Genomic DNA, 23,342 nt, shown 5'->3' with positions numbered 1-23,342 from the left:
ATAAATAAATAAATTCAGGGTTCTTTAGTGCAGCCTTGGCAAATGGAGTGTAGCCGACTAACTGAATGAAGACTTGGGGCAGAATTTTGCCCTTGATGGGTGGGTGGGCCCCACCGGCTCGGCGGCAGGCGGGCAGCCGATCACCACCGCTGAAATGGGCTCCGCTGCCATTTTAAGTGGGCGGGCCGCCCGTTGGGAAACACTATGCGCTTCCTGTGCAGGGGGGGAGGGATTCCTCAACTGTCAGAGTGCGCTCTTTCGCGCATGCGCACGAAAAAGCGCACATCTCCCTGAGACTAAGTGCTGCCTCAGGGAGAGCGCTGACTGTTTGAAACTTTAAAAATAGAAAAATAAAAAAATTATTAACATGTCCCCCTCATGTGACAATGTCTCACAAGATGGGACATGTTAATAAATATCACAAAAACTTTATTAAACTTTTTAAAAACAGACATGAAACCTCATCCCGCCGATGGATGAGGTTTCATGTTTTTTCAGAAGCCCGCTGGGGCTCCTGGCCTGCCCGCCAGCCTTAAGGTTGGACAGGCAGGGCCTTTAATTGGTTTAACTACCCTGTCAATGGCCTTAATGGCTGACCGCACTGTCTGCCAGCCTTCCTGAATATTTAAATGGGGCGGGATGATATCATCCCGCGTTGGCAAGCGGGCCCCACCCCCAGCTCGCCGATGGAAAAATTCCGCCCTTGGAGTTTGGTGAGAGGGGCAGTTCGGTCAACGGGGAGGAGGAGTTGTTCGTTTTCCCTTTATATCTTTCTCACCCCATAGAAATTGGTTGTTGCTCTACTACAGCTAGCTGCCTGGTGAGTATCTGGTAAGTGGGTAGATTCTATTCTACCCCTAAGGTTTAAAATAGTACACAATTTTGTGGTAAATTTAATAAAATATATAAGAAAGCAACATAAATAAGTGATTAATATAACTAAGTAATTATTTAAAATACATCAAGGATGGCAGGACATGTGATGGGTCAAGGCTGCAGCATGTGGGAGCTCCTGGATAACACTGTGATCCAGGGTAAACACATCTGCAGTAAGTGTTTACGGCTTGAGGAACTTCGGCTCAGAGTAATTGAGCTGGAGGCTGAGCTGCACACTCTGTAACACATCAGGGAGGGGGAAAGTTACCTGGATGCTTTATACCAGGAGGCAGTCACACCGCTTAGGATAGGGTCTTCTGATTTGGTCAGCGGCCAGGGACAGTAAGGTGTGGCTGTGAGTGAGGCAGGTAAGGGGGCCCAGAGAGCAGGAGTGCGAGCCTCTGCAATTGTCCAACAGGTTTTAGGTTCTCAGCTTGTTTGGATGAGAGTGGGAGTTGCAGGGTGAATGAGCAAACTGACCATGGCACCATGGTACATGAAGCCATTCAAGTGGGGTAAGCAAAAAGGAATGTAATGGTAGTAGGGGACAGTATAGTGAGGGGGATTGACACTGTTCTCTATAACAAAGAGCGAGAGTCCAGGCGGCTTTGTTGTCTGCTTGGTGCCAGGGTTCTGGACATCTGCTCAGGGCTGGAGAGGAACTTGCAGTGGGAGGGGGAGGATCCAGTTGTTGTGGTCCATGTAGGTACCAACAACAAAGTCAGGATGAGGAAGGTGGCTCTGCATAATCAGTATGACGAGCTAGGCACCAAATTAAGAAGCAGAACCTCAAAGGTAACAATTTTTGGATCATTCCCTGAGCCATGTGCAAATTGACATAGGACAAATAAGATAAGAGAAATGAACGCGTGGGTCAAAGACTGGCATGGGAGAAGTGGGTTCTAGTTTGTGGGGCACTGGCACTAGTATTGGGCAAAGTGGGACCTGTATCGTTGGGACGGTCTACACCTGAACCATGCTGGGGCTGGTGTCCTAAACTGATTGGGTTTTAAACTGAATAGTGGGGGCAAGGGATCAAATTTGGGAAGATGTGGTAAACCAAAGAGTAGAGACAAGGCAAGAGAGATAGGTATTAATGTGGGAAATGATAAACAGACTGTGACAGGAAGGGACAGAGAGTACAAATCTAAGAGTAAATCAGCAGATAAGGCTGGGCGCTACAAAAATAACAAAAGCAAAACTGTGTCTCTGTATCTAAACGCACGTAACATTCGAAACAAAACAGATCAACTGATAGTGCAAATAGAAATAAATAACTACGACCTGATAGCCATTACAGAGACATGGCTGCAGGATGACATAGATTGGGACCTGAATATTGAAGGGTATCTGACATTTGGGAAGCACAGGAGTTAGGAAAAGGTGGAGGGGTGGCTCTGTTAATTAATGATGGTATTAGCATATTAGAGAGGGATGACCTACGGTCAGGAAACCAGGATGCAGAAGCAGTTTGGGTTGAGATGAGGAATGATAAAGGCAAGAAGTCACTTGTGGGAATGGTGTACACATCCCCTAATTGTAACTACACAGTAGGACAGAGGATAGAAGAGGAGATAATGGGAGCTTGCCAGAAAGATACAGCAATAATCATGGGGGATTTTAATCTACATATAGACTGGAAAAATCAGATGGGCAAAGGTAGCGTAGATGAGGAGTTCATAGAATGTATTTGGGTTAGTTTCTTAGAACAGTGCGTTTTGGAGCCGTCCAGAGAGCAGGTTATACTGGGAAAATGTAGCATAGATGAGGAGTTCATAGAATGTTTTCGGGGTAATTTCTTAAAACAGCGCGTTCTGGAGCCAGCCAGAGAGCAGGTTATACTGGACCTGGTATTGTGCAGCAAGATAGAATTAATTGATGGCCTGCTAGCGAAGGCACATTTTGAGGGAGAAACGAGTGCATCTAAGACTAGTATTTTAAACTTAAATAAAGGCAATTATGAGGGCATGAAAGCAGAATGAAAAGGAAATGAGGTTAAGGGATATGTCAATAGAAGTTCAGTGGCAGACATTTAAAGGGATATTTCAGAATACGCTGAATATATACATTCCAATGAGAAGGAAAAATTCCAAGGGGAGAGCCCACCATCCGTGGTTAACTAAAAAAGTTAAAGATAGTATCAAACTTAAAGAAAAAGCATATAATTACGCTAAGACAGGTGGCAGGTCAGAAGATTGGAAAGAATATAAAGAACAGCAAAGAATAACAAAAAGATTAATAAAGAGGGAAACATTAGAGTATGAGAGAAGGCTAGCTAGTAACATAAAGACGGATAGTAAGAATTTGTATAGATATTAAAATAAGAGTTAACAAAGTGAGCGTTGGTCCTATAGAAAGCGTGTCTGGGGAATTGATAATGGAAAGTAGGGAGACGGAGGATGAATTAAACAGGTATTTTGCTTCGGTCTTCACTATAGAGGATACAAGTAACATCCCGGAAATAGGTGCAAATCAGGAAATGGAAGGGAGGGAGGAACTCGGGAAAATTACAATCGCCAGGAAAGTGGTATTGAGCAAATTGTTGGGGCTGTGGGCTGACAAATTTCCAGGTCCGGATGGACTTCACCCTAAGGTCTTGAAAGAAGAGGCGAGATAGTTGATGCATTGGTTTTAATTTTCTAAAATTCCCAAGGTTCGGGGAAGGTTCCATTAGATTGGAAATAGCAAATGCAACTCCTTTATTTAAAAGGGGAAGGAGACAGAGAGCAGAGAACTGTAGGCCAGTTAGCCTAACATCTGTCTTAGGGAAAATGTTAGAAGCTATTATTAAGGATGTTATAGCAGTGCACTTAGAAAAATTCAAGGCAATCAGGCAGAGTCAACATGGTTTTGTAAAAGGGAAATCACGTTTGGCCAATTTATTGGAGTTCTTTGAAGGAGTCACATGTGCTGTGGATAAAGGGAGGTACTGTACTTAGATTTTCAAAAGGCATTTAATAAAGTGCCCCATCAAAGGTTATTGCAGAAAATAAAAGCTCATGGTGTAGACGGTAACATATTGGCTAACATAGAAGATTGGCTAGCTAACAGGAAGAAGAGAATTGGCATAAATGGGTCTTTTCTTGGTTAGCAGGATGTGACAAGTAGTGTGCCACAGGGATCAGTGCTGGGGCCTCAATTTTTTACAATTTATATAAATGACTTGGATGAAGGGACCGAAGGAATGGTTGTTCAATTTGCTGACAACACAAAGATAGGTAGGAAAGTAAATTGTGAAGAGGGCGTAAGGAGGCGACAAAGTGACATAGTTAAATGACTGGGCAAAGGTCTGGCAAATGGAGTACAATGTGGGCAAACATGAAATCATTCATTTTGGCAGGAAGAATAAAAAATAAACTTATTATCTAAATAGTGAGAGATTGCAGAGCTCTGAGGTTCCGAGGGATCTGGGTGTCCTAGTGCATGAATCTCGAAATGTTACTATGCAGGTATAGCATGTAATTAGGAAGTCTAATGGAATGTTATCATTTATTGTGAGGGGAATTGGTTACAAAAATAGAGAGGTTATGTTTCAGTTGTACAGGGCATTGGTGAGACCACATCTAGAGTATTGTGCACAGTACTGGTCTCCTTATTTAAAGAAAGATGTAAATGAGTTAGAAGCAGTTCAAAGAAGGTTTACTGAACGAATATCAGGAATGGGTGGGATGTCCTATAAGGGATGGCTGGACAGGTTAAGCCTGTATCCACTGGAATTTAGAAGAGTAAGAGGCAACTTAATTGAAACTTTTAAGATCCTAAGGGGTCTTGATAGGGCGGATGTGGAGAGGACGTTTCCTCTTGTGGGAGAATCTGGAACTAGGGATCACTGTTTAAAGATAAGGGATCGCTTATTTAAGACAGAGATGAGGAGACTCTTTTTTTCTCTCAGAGGGTTGTGAGTCATTGGAACTCTTCCTTAAGAGGCGGTGGAAGCAGTCTTTCAATATTTTTAAGGCAGAGTTAGATAGATTCTTGATTCACGGGAAGGGGGGGAGGTGAAAGGTTATTGGGGGTAGGCAGGAATGTGGGATTGAGGCTGCATTCAGATCTGCCATGATCTTATTGAATGACAGAGCAGGCTCGAGGAGCCGATTGGTCTACTTCTGCTCCTAATTCGTATGTTCGTAAGCACCTCACAGGCTGTCAGGAGAATTCAGAACAAGTCACATGACCCCCTTCATTTGACACGAAATTTAAGACGCAGTTCCAAAACATAACAATCTTATAAAATCACGCATTTGTAACACCATGCCAGCCCTCTGAAAGGGCAACCCACTCCCTTTAGTTCCATAAATTTTCTCTCTCAAGTGTTTAATCAATTTTGTTTTGAAAACCCTCATTGAATCTGCCTCCACCACATTCTTAGGTAATGCATTCCAGATCCTAACCACTCGTTGTATACAAGTGTTTTTCCTCATGTTGCCTTTGGTTCTTTTGCCATTCACCCAAAATCGGTGTCCTCTGGTTCTCATCTTTCACCAAAGGGAACATTTTTTCCCCAGACCAATGAGTTTCAACACCTCTATCAAATCTTTGCTAAGAGAAACAGCCCCAGTTTCTCCAATCAAACACTTAACTGAAATTCCTCATCCCCAGAACCATTCTCATAAATCTTTTCTGTCCCCTCTCTAAAGGCTGCAACTCCTTCCTAAACTGTGGTGCCCAGAATTGGATACAATACTCCAGCTGAAGATGAAGTATTGCTTTATCAAAGTTCTTCATAACTTCCTTGCTTTTGTACCCTGTATAAAGTCCAGGATCCCATATGCCTTTTCAACCACTTGCTCAACCTGCCCTGCCACCTTCATGAATGCTGGTAATTTTTAGTTATCTCTGCGAAGGCAATAAGTGTTAGCAGGCTATTAAGCAACATCACAGCTGAGCCTGATTTTCTTGTACAATTTCCAGCAGGAGTCAGCTGATAATGAAAAGTGCAAATCTTCGTTGATTTTATTCATCAACATGAGGCTAACTGCGGAACTCCACCTTATCCCCAGTGGCTTTTAGCCAACTGCAATCAAATATGGGACCTCCTGGTCTATAGAAAAAAACTTTTTAAAGCACCAGTGGACTCATTTTCTGAACCCTCAAAGCCTCTCCACCACCTACAAGGTTCCAGTCTTGAGTGTGTTGGAATACTCACCACTTGCTTAGAAAAGTAATGCTCAAAAAACTTTACATCATTCAGGACAAAGCCTGCTTGATTGGTACCCCTGCCATAGGACACAATTCTACCCTTCTACCACTGGCTCACTGCGGCTGCATCATGTATCATCTACTGGCTGATATACAGCATTTCACTAAAGCATACACGCATAGCCCCTCTCAGACCTACCACAGAGGGATAAGAGAACAAACATCATGGAATATTACCACATAAGCAACAATTCTGAATTGGCCATAGATTCATCACTTCTTAAATATTATGGAGTCAAAATCCAGGAATTCCCTATCTAGCACAATTGTGAAACTCGTGCTTTTAATGTAAAACATTTTTTATCGTTGTTTTACTGTGATATGTTAAGGCTCCTTAGAATCTTTTTTCTCTACGAGGGCCAGAAAGGTCCAGAAGATGTTGAGAACATTTCACTCAGGATACAGGTACAGGGGATTCACAGCAAGTTGCTTCCCATTCAAGTCCAACAGCTCAATGTGTTGGATATACTTTCAATAAATTGTTTAATTCCTCTCCACAATACAGAGAAATCATGAAGCCTTAGTGCATATTCTTGGCAACAATACGCAACAGAAATTACTTCTTCTATTGCAACAAAATAAATTTGCTCAGCCATGGTGTCAAGTTATTAATGCAGATACAACATTCAGCTTAGGTCTTCACTTGAGTAAGGTCATTTAAAGTTAGGAAATTTGTCTAAAATATTTTAAAATTTCATTTCAAAATGCTTTAATTTCCACTACAATTTTGTCAGAAACCGCAGGTCAGAAATCTTTTTGAATAATTATCATCCAAAGAAGTTCAGAGTGAAAAGCAATAGCGTTCTCAGCAATTGCTACTCAATAGTTATTTCCCTCATGTGAACAACACAATGGCAATTGATCCTTTTTTGTATTCCTTTGATAGCTTCATGTGCATTATTATTTTCAATCTAATTAAAGAACAGATTTCATTAGAAACAAATTTTCTAGAGCTAAACCTTCTTCACTCTCAGGAATTTTCACCAGTCTGCAACATTAGCAAGTCAAAAGCAAAATACAGTGGGAATGCCGGAAATGTTAAACAAAAATCAGAAAATGCTGAAAAGGCCACAAACCTGAAATATTAACTCTGTTTCTTTCTCCACAGAAGCTGTCAGACATGTTGAGTATTTCAAATTAATTAGCAAAGTGGGGCTTTGCTAATGGTGCAAATGCAAATTAGAAAAAATTTCTTAAGGCTCCAATATAGACCGTAATACAACATATGGGTATTTAAAAATCAACATATTGAAAACAAAAATACCAAAATCAAACAGGCAAATATAAATTAGTTTTGCAACATGTGCACAACTTACCTGTAGGAGAGCACACTGAAGTGAGTTCAGAGAGAATTCCCAGGGCAGCTGCTACTAATTTAATACCATCCTCGGACAACAGTTGAGGCTTTCCATTGCTTATAGGAGCACCCACAAGTTTAGGGTTTAATTGTGGAAGTTGACGAACAAGGATAGAGAGACACAACTCCAATGTTGCAAAGACAAGGGATTTTCCTGGTACCAGTCCACCTGTATCATTACCCTCTCCAAATTCTGGTAGTGTCTCTTTTTCAGCAGCACCATCATCAACTAAACACAAGGGGTAATCAGACATAAAATTAAATATGAAAAAAATGTCATTGTAACTCTGACATAAAACCAGAAAAAGCAGGATGGTTTCTCCCAATAGCTCGATGGATAAATGATCTGTATCATTCACAGAATTGTTACAGCATAGGAGGAGGCCATTCGTGTCTGCACCAGCTCTCCAAATGATAAAGGCATCTAGTGCCATTTCCCCGCCTACTCCCACAACCCTTCATTCAGATTAAGAAATTCCAGGCTCAATCCACAATCTGCGCCAATCCATTATCTGAACATGGTGAGGATGACCAGGGACACTAATAGTACTTATGTCTGCAAACTGAGGATTGGGAAGGTGGGTGGTGTGTGGGGGAGGAGATGGGAGATGAAGCTAAAATCTGCCAGCACTGCCATTTCTGAGCTGAACCAGTAACCAAGCTTGAAAGTGTAAATTTGTATATTGCAAGTAGGTAACAGCAGGACTGAGGTAACCCACTCCTCTCTTCCCCCTGACATGCCCAAGATCCCAGATCATGAATGAAAAACAAATGTTGTCTGAGCTTGACTCACTATATTTTGATAAGAGAAGAAATTTGGTTGGTGATGGACAATAGCAGAGAACTGAAATTCTAACTTTTGAAGCATAGTGTCAATAAGAGTTTCATATTTTGGCCAATTCAGAGCTCTCTATGCTTTTAAGCATATATTGAAATTAAAATGAGAGAATACTCATTTAGGATGCATTAGTGAGTGATTTCGCTCCAACCATCACTAATCTAGTAATCTTTCAGAAGTATCTTTAAAATATTAATAGAAAAAAGGTAATTACAAGGAGGTAGTATGTCCAACAGATTGCTATGAACTAGTGTGTGGATAAAGAGAGCAGAGTTAGCATGCCTTCCACTTTTGTATGCTAGTTTCCTCCTCATTTTCAGTCCACATTGCTGGCGAGCAGCAATGTGAAAAAGGCAACCAAATGTTTAAGTCTCTTGCTGTTGGTACACAGCCTCTCCATTGGCAAGTCCTCAGATATGCCTCCTCATGGCGACACACCGAAACTAGGTCCCTTGTGGTCCCAGGCTAAACCTTCAGAGGAACTCTGAGGAGGTTTGGCCCCCAGACATGCAGTGTGCAGACCCACTGGCATTTGGACATGCCCTGGCACTCACTCATGAACCAAACTTCCAGCTATGAGTGAACAGATCCATTGCAATGTGGATACCTCAGGAGAGTTGAAGGCTAAAGGAGTAAACCCTGACAAAAAAAAAATCTGGAGTGGAGCCCAAAGACAGACTGATGTCTAAATGTCACATTTGTGGCAACTCCTGCAACCAAGCTGCTGCCAAACATAGTACTTTGCATTCCTTTGGATTCAACCAGGGAGGTCAAAAGGAGACCCTGATGTTTGGTAGCCCAGGGTCTCCATAAGTTTTGCCCAGCCTTGTGGTCTGCAGAGGGCACTCCAGTTTCCCTGCAGAGAGTTAACACAACACGGAATACAACAATTGCGAGTCCAACAATCAAGCCCGACTTGATTGGCGTATAGAGCGAGTGCTACTCTCCGGCAGTGGGAGAGACCATGTTCCACTGGTCAGCCACCACCCACCCACAAGTCGGGCAGACCCCTACTAGTAAGGTGCCTGCCCATGGTCCATCTGCTTCAATAAGTGCTTGGAGCTTAGAGTTTCTGCTCAACTAGTGAATAGAATCCATCGCACCAGGCAAACAAACAAAAAGATGCCAACTCTTCGATTGGGAATCTGGAACTTTAGGACCACGTGCATGGAGTTGACAGACGACTTGCAGCTGGTCAATAACGTGCGCAAGGCAGCTGTGATCGACATGAAACTTGATGGGCTGAACAATGACATAGCATCCCTACAAGAGACCAGGTTCATCAAGAGCAGATCAATAAAATAAAAACATTACACGTTTATCTGACAATGAAGAGTTTGGAGAAAATGCATGAGCAAGGTGTAGGTTTGTAAGAAACTCAATTCTCAATGATGGAGCCCTCCAAAAGTGGTTCAGAACTTGTTCTCTCCATCCAGTTAATGTAGAGTATGTATGCTGCAACTTGTGCTCCATTACAATTGTGAAAGACCACTTCTATGAGGAGCTTGCTATCAGCAGAACCCCTAAATCAGGACATCATTGCCTATTGGGGGGATTTCAGCAGAAAAGTGGACATGGACCATGAGGCATGGCCCTCCTGTGTCGGATATCATGGCCTGGGAAAGAGTAATAGTGGGATGTGTGTGTGTGTGTGTGTGTACGTATGTGTGAGACTTATTTGAATGAGTCTGGGTGCTTTATCTAAGAAGAGGTTAGGTTTGAAATGTTAATTAGGTAAACATGGGGAAGTTTAAAAACCATAGGTGTCAAGGGAATATTTGCATTTTTAAATAAACCAGACTGGATTGTTTTCAAAGAAGGGGTAAAATGAGTCACCTAGCCAGGTGAGGTTTAGAAACAGTGTGTTTATTTTTCCCAAAGATTATTGGTAAACCTTAGTGCTATGACAGGGTTTTATTATCAGGGAGAGAAAGTCCAAAGACAAGTGAAACAATGGGTATTTACATTCAAAGAGGATGATATGTATAAAGAAGAGAAGGCCGTTTTGTAAGGGAAGGCATTTTTAAAGATCTTACAAGTGTGTGAAAAGCCTTCAGCATCTATGCCTCAAGCTGCTGTCCTCAAAGGACTGAAGTTAAGAAAATTCACTTGGAATTCAACTTATTCAGGGTATCATGTTTCCTTGCCTGGGTCTTTTAAAATCTGTGTGTATTACTGTTGCCTTAGTGAAAGTGTAACTGGGAGTTAGATTGATTAGGGGATTGAGAAGTTATCATAGTAGTAATTTGTAGATCTACGTATGTATTTAAAATAATTTCTCTTATTAATAAATGTTTAATCTAGTTTTATAAAAACATGTTAAGACTTGGTGCTCTTATTACAACTGAATTCAAGGCATGCATCTCGAAATTCATACAAACTGAAAATTGGTTGCGACAGTTGCTTCAAGTTTCCCTCTGGGATTTGAGCAGCTCGGCATTTACCATCGGCTGTGTCATAACAAGCTTTGCTGTTACCATGAGTTTACATACCAACGCTTCTTTTCCAGAACAAATCATGCCACAAGGTGTTCTGAAGACATCCAAGATCAGGGCATTGGTACCAACTGGATCTGATCATCACCAGACATGACTCTCTGAAGAGCATTCTCAACACACGCAGAGACCACAGTGTTGACTTTGATACAGATCAGTCCCTGGTGTGCACTCAGGTGAGAATGCAACCCTTGAAGCTTTTTCATTCAAAGCAGAAATGTTGCCCCTGTGCCTACACAGATAAAGGCCTACTGTTCCTTGATTCGATTGAACAGGTGCATTCCAGCACTCTCACAGAGTGAAGTAAAATGGAATATACTTTGACACAGCATATATAACAGGGCACTCTCAACATATGGGAAGCGAGAGAGGAAAAATGCTGACTGATTTGAGGTTAAAATCACTGTGAAGGAACCTGTCATTGAAGCCAAGTGGTCTGCTCTCATTGGTTACAAGAAAGATGCAAGTGAGAAGACTAAATGTACTATGAGCCACTTTAAGTCCAACTGACTTATAGATGGTGCACCAATGATGACAATTTACAACTCTGCCGGAACATCTGGATATTCTTCAAAACAGGGAATGTCAGGGGCATGTATGAAAGGATCAAAAAGGCAACAGGTGCATCAGCAAATAAAATGGCTCAATTGAAAGCAAAAGCAGGGAGGTCATCACCAACTGCGACAAGGTAGAATACTACCTTGAGTTGTATTCAAGGGAGAACACTGTCACTGAAGAAGCTCTACACGCTACTGAAAGCCTGTTTGACATGGCAGAACTGCATATCAAACCCACAGTGCAGGAGCTTAGCAAAGCTATTGACTTGCTTGCCATGGGCAAAACTCCAGGTGCTGATGCTATTCCACCTGAACTCATCAAGCATAGGAAACCGACACTTCTGCAGCATCTGCACGAACCTCTCTGTGTCTGGTGGAGGAAGCCTATTTAAGAACCAGGGTGACTGCAGCGGTTGCAGCAACTATCGAGGCAGCTCCCTGCTGAGCGATGTGGGAAAAGTATTTGCCTGTGTTGCCCTCATCAAACTGCAGATCTTGAACGTATCTACCTCAAACCCCGGGGTGATTCAGAACTGGAAGATCTACAATTGACATGATCTTCTCAGTCTGGCAGTTGCAAGAGAAATAAAGGAGACCACTATATATTGCCCTCATTGATCTCACCAAAAAATTTGACTACGTGAGCTATTTAAGCTGCTGGAGAAAATCGGCTGCCTGCTGAAACTACTCCATTTTCCTGACAACATGATGGGTAAAGTCAGCTATCACAGGGCAGCATCAGTCAAACAGGGTTGTGGCACTGACACTCTTGGCATATTCCTCTCTTTGCTGCTGTCATACGCCTTCAGATCATCTATGGGGGGTGTCTACTTACATACCAGAACTGATGGAACGCTGATCAGCCTTGTTTACCGAAGATTCAAGACAAAGGTTTCTCAACTCCTCATCAGCTCAATGTCAACAATGTTCCACTATCATTCCCAACTGAGGAGCCAGTGGCAAGTGGACAGACTCTTTCATCCCTGTAAAGAGTTTGGTTTGACGATCAGCATCAAGACAAATGTTAGCATCCAGGAGACAATGTGACGCCGGAGGTTGTTGATAGCTTCACATATCTAGGCTCTACAATTACCAGCAATCTGTCACTTCATGCTGAAATAAACACACCCATCGCAAAAGCTGCAGCTGTCATGTCCAAACTGAACAAGAGAGGGTGGAACAACAGCCACTCGACTGAGAACACCAAACTGCAAGTCTATCAAGCCCACGTCTTCAGCACACTTCTTTACAGTGGTGAGACCTGGGCAACATATGTTAGGCAGGAGAAAAGGCTGAACAGTTTCCATTTTTGCTGTCTCAGATGTATCTGTGGCATCTCTTGGTAGGACAAGGTCAAGAGGTCTTGAAGTGTGCTAATTCCACTTGCATACGCTCATTGTTAAGCCAATGTCTGTGCTGGCTCAAACACATTCATCTGATGGATGGCAGCTGTATACCCAAAGAACTTCCTGTATGGTGAATTGGCCACTGGATTACAACCTCCTGGGTGCCAAAACTCTGCTGCAACTCACCTGCAAGCGAGGTATGAAGATGGTGGACAATGACACTGACAACTGGGAGACAATTGCTGATGGCTGTGACCTCTGGAGGCTGACTGTTTGGAGAGTCATTAGAAGAGGTGAACAGTTCACAAAGCTCAGGTGGCTGAGAAGAGGGCCCAGAGAAAACAGAGGCCAGCAATTCATGCACCTTCTTGGTTGACTGTCTTCCTATGCAGCAAATATGGCAGAGACTGCCATGCCAGAATGGGGCTTCTCAGCCACATCAGGCGATGTTTAATAGACTTCACCGCCATGGTGTAAACTATCATCTTACAATATAGAACACTGCCATAATAATACATGGAGGTAGCATTCAAGATCGATTGGTACTGATGTGACAATGCATTTGTCTGTGGAAATTAACTATACAAGATGGCACTTAACACAAATATTGCTGGTTCTCAGCCGAGAAGCCTCAATTGAGAAGAATATTAAGTTGCAATTTTTATACACGATCACAGAAAAGTGAGTACCATTTTCCATGATTTAAAGTTAGTCCTGTCCCAATTACTAAGTACAGATTGAGTACCCTTTATCTGAAACCCTCGGGGCTGATTGCGTTTTGGATTTCAGATAATTTCGGTTTTCGGAAACCGCATATAAACCTAGGCCTACTTATATTACAATGGTTGAAGCCTAGGCTAGCAAGAGTCTAAAGTGAATAAAATGGCTAGAAAAGTAAGATGTACCACTGAATAATAAATACAGGGTACCTGTAATGGGTTCCCACCCATGGCATCATCTGCAATTCTGCTTGTAGGAGAGGGTTTGCAAGGTAAACAGTGCAAACAAAAATCACAAGATAAACAGTGCAGACAATTAGTCTTCCTGTGCTAAAGGTCAGGTCATGCAGTTTAAGTCAAAGACTTAAAATGCTAAAGGTCAGGTGCAGCCAGCAAGGTTTGTTTTCAGCTCAGGTCGCAGACTTCCTGTGCTGAAGATTGAAGTTGTTCAAAAAAAGTTGCGGTTTTTGGATTTACGGATAAACGATACTCAACCTATATTTTCCAAATTCAAAAAAAAAGGGAGAAAAGTCCCTACTCCTTTGTAACAGATCACTGGAAAATTTCCCGCTTCTTGGTTGGCATGCGAATACTTAAAAATTGGTAAAGAATTTATTTTAGGTTATGGAAAATGGTGCTTGAATTGAGACCTTTTGCACAATAGTACTGAGAGCATCATAAGAACATGAGAATTAGGATCAGGAGTCGGCCACTCAGCCCCTCGGGCCTGCTCCGTCATTCAATAAGATGATGGCTGATCTGACTGTAACTTCAACTCCAAGCTCCTACCTACCCATGATAACCATCCACCCCCTTGCTTATCAAGAATCTATCTACCTCTACCTTAAAAATATTTAAAGACTCTGTTTCCACCACCTTTTCAGGACGAGAGTTCCAAAGACCCATGACCCTCTGAGTGAAAAGATTTCACCTCATCTTTGTTTTAAATGGGCAATCCCTTATTTTGAAACAGTGACCCCTAGTTGTAGATTCTTCCACAAGAGGAAACATCCTCTCTATTTCCACCTTGACAAGACCCCTCAGGATCTTATATGTTTCAATTCAGTCGCCTCGTACTCTTCTAAAGTCCAGCGGATACAAACCTAGTCTGTCCAACCATTCCTCATAAGACAACCCACCCATTCCAAGTATTAGTCTGGTCAACCTTCTTTGAACCGCTTCCAACGCATTTACATCTTTCCTTAAATAAGGTGACCAATGACCAACCGTACTCCAAATGTAGACACATGTGGCCCTGCACAACTGAAGCATAACCTCCCTACTTTTGCATTCAATTGCCATCGCAATGAATGATAAAATTTTATTAGACTTCCTAATTACTTGCTGTATTTGCATACTAGCCTTTTGTGATTCATGCAACTCGGAATTCTGCAATCACTCACCATTTAGATAATATTTATTCTTCCTGCCAAAATGGACAATTTCACATTTTCTCACATTATACTTCAATTGCCAGATCTTTGCCCACTAACTTAACCTATCTATATCGCTTTGTAACCTTCTAATGTCCTCTTCACAGCTTACTTTCCTACCTATCTTTGTGTATTCAGCAAATTTAGCAACCATACCTTCAGTCCCTTCATCCAAGTCATTTATATAAATTGTAAACAGTTGAGATCCCAGCACTGATCCCTGTGGCACACCTCTTGTTACATCTTGCCAACCTGAAAAAGACTCATTTACGCCAACTCTCTGCTTCTTGTTATCTAACCAATCTTCTATCCATGCCAATATGTTACCCCCTATACCATGAGCTTTTATTTTCCGCAATAACTTCTGATGTTGCACTTTATTAAATGCCTTCTGGAAATCTAAGTATAGTACATCCATCGGCTCCTTTTTATCCACAGTACATGTTACTTCCTCAAAGAATTCCAATAAGTTGGTAAAACATGATTTCCTTTTTACAAAACTATGTTGACTCTGCCTGATGACCTGGAGCTTATCCAAGTGCCCTGCTATAACTTCTTTAATAATAGCTTCTAACATTTTCCCTACAACAGATGTTAAGCTAACTAGCCTGTGGTTTCTCACTTCTGTCTCTCTCCCTTTTCGGATAATGGAGTTACATTTGCTATCTTCCAATCTAATGGGACCTTCCCCGAATCGAGGGAGTTTTGGAAATTAAAACCAATGCATCAACTATCTCACGAGACACTTCTTTTAAGACCCTAGGATGAAGTCCATTAGGACCCAGCTCTCGTCAGCCCGCAGCTCCAACAATTTGCTCAGTACCACTTCTCTGGTGACTGTAATTTTCCTGACTTCCTTCCCCACTTCCATTTCCCGGTTTATACCTGCTTCCAAGATGTTACTTATATCCTCTATAATGAAAACTGATGCAAAATAACTGCTCAATTCATCTGCAATCTCATTTGTTTTCCATGATCAATACTCCAGACTCACTTTCTATAGGACAAACGCTCACTCTGTTAACTCTTTTCTTTTTTAAATATTTATAAAAACTCTTACTATCTGTTTTTATATTTCTGGCTAGCATTCTCTCATGCTCTAATTTTTCCCTCCTTATTAGTCTTTTAGTCACTCTTTGTTGTTCCTTATATTAAGTCCAATCTTCTGACATGCCAGCAGTCTTTGCACAATTATATGCTATTTCTTTAAGTTTGATACTATCTTTAACCTTTCTAGTTAACCACGGATGATGTGTCCGTCCCTTAAACTTTTTCTTATTTGCTGGAATCTATCTATTCTGTGCAACCTGAAATATCCCCTTAAATATTAGCCACTGCATCTCTATTGCCCTATCCCTTAACCTAACTTGCCAATTCACTTTAGCCGGCTCAGCTTTCACGCCCTCATAATTGCCCTTATTTAATGTTGTTTCCACCAACTTCTACCTCTCTTGATGTGTAGCAACATTTTGTTTCCCTTCATCTTCTTAAATGTCCAGCTAAATTTAATATTTAACGTGGGAAACAATGGACACAAATGTGCAGTTCAACTTTTGTCGTACACACCATTAGTAAACCAATGCATTGCTACACTGACCAGTTTTGGTGCAAAGGATTTGATCAACTTATAGACTTTAAGATTTTGATAAAGTCTCACATAAGACGTTAGTGTGCAAAATTAAAGCACATGGATTTGGGGATAATATATTGGCATCGATTGAGAATTGGTTAGCAGACAGGAAACGGTAGGAATAAAGGGACTTTTTCAGAGTGGCAGGCGGTGACTAATGGGGTGCCGCAGGGATCAGTGCTTGGGCCCCAGCTGTTCACAATCTATATCAATGATTGGGATGAGGGAACCAAATGTAATATTTCCAAGTTTGCTGACAACAAAAAACTTGGTGGGAATGTGAGTGGTGAGGAGGATGTTAAGAGGCTTCAAGGTGATTTTGAAAGGTTGAGTGAGTGGGCAAATACATGGCAGATGCAGTATAAAGTGGATAAGTGTGAAGCTATCCACTTTGGTAGGAAAAACAGAATGGCAGATTATTATTTAAATAGTGATAGATTGGGAAATGCTGATGTACAAAGGGACCTGGATGTCCTTGTACACCAATCACTGAAAGCAAGCATGCAGGTGCAGCAAGCAGTTAAGGCGGCAAATGGCATGGTGGCATTCACTGCGAGAGGACTTGAGTACAGGAGCAAGGATGTCTTGCTGCAGCTGTACAGGACCTTGGTGAGACCACACCTGGAGTATTGTGTGCAGTTTTGGTCTCCTTACCCATGCAAGTATATTGACTTGCCATGGCGGTTCACCAGACTGATTCCTGGGATGACAGGACTGTTGAATGAAGAGTGATTGGGTTGACTCGGCCTGTATTCACTGGAGTTTAGAAGAATGAGAGATCTTTTTGAAACGCATAAAATTCTGACCGGGCTGGATGCAGGGATGATATTTTCTCTGGCTACCAGGGGGGTGGAGGTTCTAGAACAAGGGGTCACAATCCCAGGGTACAGGGTAGGCCATTTAGGACTAAGATGAGAAGAAGGCTGTGGAGGCCAAGTCACTGAATATATCTAAGGAGGAAATAGATAGAATTCTAGACTCTAAAGGCGTCAAGGGGCTTGGGGAGAGAGGAGTATGGCGTTGAGATAGAGGATCAGCCATGATCATATTGAATGGCAGAACAGGCTTGAAGGGCCGAATGACCTACTCCTGGTCCTATATTCTATGTTTACCAATTAGATGCATTCTATGAATGCCCACCTTCTGCACTTCTCCGTTTTTCTTTTACATGTTCCTGGGCTGCACGTATAATCTGTTCGACAACTTCAATTACAGCCAGTTGGATGGATGGAGACTCGCGTGTCAGTATCAATCGATGCAGCACATTCAGCAATTCCACTCCAAGCTCCTGTAACGAGAAAAAAAAGGGAATTCATATTGATGTCAGTTAAAGAAATAGCAAAGTGGACAATAAAAAATACACACTATCCCCCAACTTATCTCATTGTGCTGAAAGGCCAACATGAATCAAATGCAATCCCAATAAGATAAAGGACAGCTTGCATAGGCGTTCAAACTATAAACCTACTCACATGAAGTAAAAGAAAATCTTATACTTCAGAATACATAGTAAATGCAACAGGGCCCCAGGGTATTTAATTGAATCAGGGCTTATTTTCTCTAGATAACTGGATAAATTGAAGTATTACCATGGAATGTCAATAAATCCATTTTCATTTCAAAAGAACCCAATAACTTTCCTCCTTGAGAGGACAAATCACAGAACTCTCTGTACTTAATTGATGTTACAATATTTTTTAGGTTGGCTGCATAATAGACAATTGCTTCTTGATTTTAAATTAATTGCCCAAATCAGTATTTTACATTTTCTCCCCTTAAGCCTCCTTTCTTAGAGGCAATGACACAAACTAGATTGTCTTTTCACATGAACCAGAATCTCTTTGCTGTCTTTCTGGAAGAGCGATTCAAGTGCAAGTCTAAACCATGAGTTTTGATAGCTACGCAATGAGGTTGGAAGTGGTATGAAGGGAGGGGTGGGGTGGAGAGAAAACAAGAGAGGAAAGGGTCACAGTTGATCCCAAACCAGTTGTCAGCAGATGCACTTCAACAGGAAATCATTGGAAAAGCCATGTTCCAATGTAATTGCATTCCTAAGCGTACAACCCTATAGTCAACAGCACTCTCTTAGTTTAGATCAGTTAGCTAAGCACTAATCAATATATTGAACTCAGGACCTTTGTAGACTGTAAGACCCAGTAACACATCAGATGGACCCATAGAGACTTTTTTTGTGGAGGTGAACTTAGGCCAGTCAAAATACTAAACACAGAAACTACTCTTTTTCCCTGAATACTAAATCAATATGTACCACAATAAAAAAAAACAAGTTTGGAAAATAGTTGAATCTACTCTGGGTCAAGAGAATGAAGCATCAAGGCGAACCTTAATTGAACTACTGAAGGGAATATCAACTTGATAAGTTTTAGAATGTGCAAAGTTAATCATGTATAAAATTTCACTTTTATATCCCAAATGTGACTGTAGGAGTTGAAGGAAAAACGGTAAAATAAGGTTAAGAGTACCAAATACAGTAAAAGAATGCAATAAATTTCCCTAATGGCACTGTAGGTAACTGCACCACATGGAGTGCTACTTAACCAATCAGCTTTAAGAGGTCTCAGATCTAAGTTAGTCAATCTGTACTTGTGAGAGCATTACAGTTGACCTCAATCTCCAAAGTAGAGACAGACAACTCCTTCATGGTTCCCATTCTTGACCACAATCCAGTTATCTATGCTTTAAGTGGACATGTGGATAATGGCAAGAAAAGGGTTGGTTCAGCTATGATAGCCCCATGAATAAATATTCATTGGTAATTCTCATGCATGAAGACTATCACTGGAGCAAGATGGCAGTGGCATAGAGTACAGAAGGATTAAAATTTTATACAACAGAACATCATATCTTAATTCGATGTGTCAGTTTTAACTTTTAGCTCAACCAGTAAACCAGATTTCTTTGCTTTATAACCAGCCTATTGTAAAGGAGGAATAGCAAATAAAGAGAAGGGTAACCAAATATAGCTTAAATGTGTCAAATTGTTATTGCATACCTATGTGGAGAAAGAATGCAACCAATATAATTTCAAAAGCAGTAAGAAACAAAGCACTTACGAAATTTGATTAAAGCAGTGATAACTGAAGTGAGTCACATAGGACAAAAGCATGCAGAATTACTATCCCAAAACTTTGGGTCACTGCACAGAGTTTGGGGAGAGAAAGCCATTTTAAAGTTTGTTTAGACAGGCCATTGAAACAACAGGTAACTCACAAGCAAGCTTTCAGATTAGCCTCACTCATGGTGGTATTTAGGATAACATACTGTTGGTCACTGCAATGTTTATTATTCATTAAAAGTTAAAAGCATTGCATAAACTACTCCTTTCTCCACTTTCCTTTCCCACCCAAAGATCTCCCAAATATGGTTGTAACAGCTCCCCAGTACATTGCCAAAACTTCTATTTGTGAACTTGGAGAATGCAGGTTGGTGGACCGTTTGCACCATTATAACGGAGTTGAAACCTATTCTTCTAAGAAATTCATTCTTCTGTATTTTCAACAGGAATAAATGAATAGCAATTGGGAGCAGAAAGTAATCATCTGCCTTTCTAGCTAAGGCCAATTCTAGAAATGCCAAATCAAAGTTAATCAGTTTACCATTCAGGAATTGAATTTTGGAATTCCTCAAACTCTATGTCTCACTGTCACTGAAGGGATGTGAAAGCACGTTAATTTATTTAAGCCAAATTGAAAATGGTGAACAGACTCAATAAAGTAACAGGTTAACTCTATTTTTAAAAAAAAGGTAACATGGAAGTAAACCAAGACTTTATAGAATTTATTTCTATGTAATACCTGATTGCTTCCTATTTTACAACGTGGCCAAACAACATCCAGCAGTGACTGCAGAGCATGTAAACAGGCTACAATGCTTTCCATTGGTGCATCTGGTCGTGGCGAACACAGAAACTCTACACTGATTCCTGTAATTAAAGCAGTACAACAGCACATAATATTTTTCTCAACTCCTTAACCTAACCTAGCTGGTTTCACCAGTCTGGTTGCAGAAACCAATTTGCTCATTTAAAAACAAATCAGTTGCTTTTTAAAAAAAAACGAAAGAGAACAAAATACGCATTGAATTCAGTTTTGTTACAAAACATACTTGACATGCAAGATTGCTGCTCAAGTGCACCTTTCTTAGCTGAATTACCACATAATTCTAAATGTTATAAAAGGGAACAACTGCACTCTTACTGCTTGTCCATTTCTCCTGCTCTTTCTACTTCCTGGCCAGAAGCAATATGGAATAATTTTGTACAGCTTTCCTCAAATTCATTCACAAAATGGGACAAAGGACTATGAGCTGAACATTTATTTTACATCAGTGAGTCACACACATCTATAATAGTATGGATATCTCCATCTCTTATCAATTTTGTTCCTCCCCTCCCTTCTGCTGGCCATCTGCTACACAAAAACTGCCCATCATTTGATAAATTTACTGAATTCCCAAGGGAGCAAAATGTTCCTTTAAAACTATCTTAGGAACACATCAAGGCTCAGCAGGCTTAAGCAGTGGGAAATTGAGCTGTACAAACCAGGAAGATCTGAGTTTTTAACTGAGTTAATTGGCCTCAGGAGACACTACATTGGGCTTCACACCATTTGCTTAGAGTAAAAATCAGCCATGGTTCCCACTCATGATTTCTAGTGGTATCTGCTAGAAGTGTGCATCATGCAAGGATAGTGTCAACATTGCACTCCTTTCCACCCACTCATAATTAAGTAACCTACTGAAACTCATTGTGAAAAGCTCAAAGATGAATAATGGCTACTTGGGTGAGGTACCAGAGTGTGCCCACTGATCCTAACCCATCAAGTTATATCAAATCTGCGCCAGAAAAAAAGGCCATTTGGCTCAACCGAATCTGATGAATATGACTGAACATAGACAATAAAACACAATATTTTTTTGTAGGGTTTAGTAACTGAAATTTTGGAAAAAAGCAATTGTTTTTAAAACAACCACTGCATTTTTTTCTCTCTATATAAAATGACAGGACAAAGAGGGGGCTTAAAGTTGCTGACAATTGTCCTTTCTAATATCCATCCATTTGTCATGATATATCTACAGCTGGTCATTTATTCAACTCCTTCTTCCTTCAACTTTCGTCCCCAAGGGATATTCACCCAGCCCTTCTGTTCCCTCTAGTTAAGACCACACAATTGCTTTCCCACATTAGAGGTGCACAAACTTGAGCAGACTTTGTGCACAACTAGTTGACTGATCCATGGACAGTTCTAACTTGACCACAAGAAGTCTAACAAGGCCTCAATCTGTTCAGCCAAAACAGCCCACTAAATCTTATGCCCTTTAAACTGCTCCTTTTGCTCTCACCTCATAAGACAAATGTGAGGAGTTATGGATTTCTTTGTCACCAAAATACCAATCATCACTCAACTGTTTCTCATTCCCTTTTTCTCCTATACCAACCCCTTTATCCAGTCTTCTCCCACAGAAGTTCTGGATCCAAGTCTCTCTCCCATCTTTTCTCCAAAAAAGATCTTTCCAGAACATTTACCTCCTGCTCCCACAACTCCATTCCCAATAAACTCTTGGCCACATTCCTTTCTGGCCTTCCGTCCTTTAGCCTGTATCCGTTTGGCTTGTATCCTGCCCAGCCACAAATCCCACCATACATTTTTAAAAATTCATTCAAGGGATGTGGGCATCACTGGCAAAGCCAGCATTTATTTGCCCCCAAGGTGGTGGTAAGTTGCCTCGTGAATTGCTGCAGAACATGTGGTGAAGATACACTGACAGTGCTGCTAGGTAGGGGGATCCCAGATTTTGACCAAGTGACAGGGTAGGAACGGCGCGATATATTCCACGATAATAACTTGGAAGGGAACTTGCAGGTGTTTGTGTTTCCATGCGCTTGTTGCCCTTGTACTTCTAGGTGGTACAGGTCTGAGTTTGGGAGGTGGTATTGAAGAACCTTGGCAAGTTGCTGCTGTGCATCTTGTGGATGGTATACAATGCAAACACAGTGTGCCTTAAGGTGGTGGATAGGGTACCAATCAAGAAGGCTGCTTTGTTCTGGATGGTGTCAAGCTTCTTGAGTTTTGCTGGAGCTGCAAACATCCAGGCAAATGGAAAGTATTCCATCACACTCCTAACTTGTGCCCTGTAAATGGTGGACAGGCTTTAGGGAGCCAAGAGGCAAGTTGCTTGCTACACAATTCCCAGCCTCTGACCTGCTCTTGTAGCCACAGTATTTATGTGGCTGGTCCAGTTCAGTTAGTTGATGATGGAGGAATTAACAATGGTAATACCATTGAGTGTCAAAGGAAGATGGTTAGATCTCTTCGTGGAGAAAGTTATTGTTTGGCACTTGTATGATGTGAATGTTACTTGCCATTTAAGAGTCCAAGCCTGAATACTGTCCAGGTCTTACTGCATGGGGGCACAGGCTACTAATTTATCTGAAGAACTGAATACTCTGCAATCATCAGAAAGCTTCACTGATCCATATTGGTTCCTGATTCCCAAAGTCACAGTTTTAAAATTCATGTCTGTTTTCATATCCCTTGTGGTCTCCCTCTCTCTAACTTCCTCCAATACACCTCAGACTCCCCATTTTCTGATTATGGCTTTTGTACATCCCTAACTTTGCCTCACCATTATTCCACTACTTAGAATTCTTTCTCCCGGCCTGTGCTCCTTCATTTTCCTCTAATCTTTACAACCTTCCTTAAAACCCACCTCAGACTAAGCTTTTTGTACAAACATAGGAATTAGGAGCAGGAATAGGCCATTCGGCCCCTTGAGCCTGCTCTGCAATTCAATAAGAACATAGCTGATCGGATTGTGACTTCATCAGTCCTCTCAATTTCTATTTCTTTGGCTTAGCATCTATTTTCCTTAC

At 41.3% G+C, this 23,342-nt stretch overlaps 1 protein-coding gene across 5 annotated transcripts in view; it reads right to left on the bottom strand.

The window, feature by feature from the left end:
- The window catches only part of heatr5a (HEAT repeat containing 5a), a 170,015-nt gene that overhangs the window by 26,055 nt on the left and 120,618 nt on the right, over nucleotides 1-23,342 (bottom strand). For all 5 annotated transcript variants that reach the window (XM_078562846.1, XM_078562845.1, XM_078562848.1 and 2 more), the window contains 3 exons: nucleotides 20,266-20,393; nucleotides 17,591-17,738; nucleotides 7,392-7,661 (listed from right to left, as the gene is read on the bottom strand). In XM_078562846.1, coding sequence (XP_078418972.1) covers nucleotides 7,392-7,661; nucleotides 17,591-17,738; nucleotides 20,266-20,393 — 546 coding nt within the window. The remainder of the gene's footprint in view (nucleotides 1-7,391; nucleotides 7,662-17,590; nucleotides 17,739-20,265; nucleotides 20,394-23,342) is intronic.

Source organism: Cetorhinus maximus, chromosome 18, assembly GCF_964194155.1.
Source record: "Cetorhinus maximus chromosome 18, sCetMax3.hap1.1, whole genome shotgun sequence".
In the NCBI taxonomy this organism is placed as follows: Eukaryota; Metazoa; Chordata; class Chondrichthyes; order Lamniformes; family Cetorhinidae; genus Cetorhinus; species Cetorhinus maximus.
Note: the sequence above shows the minus strand (reverse complement) of the source record. Positions and strands in the feature narration are given on the sequence as shown.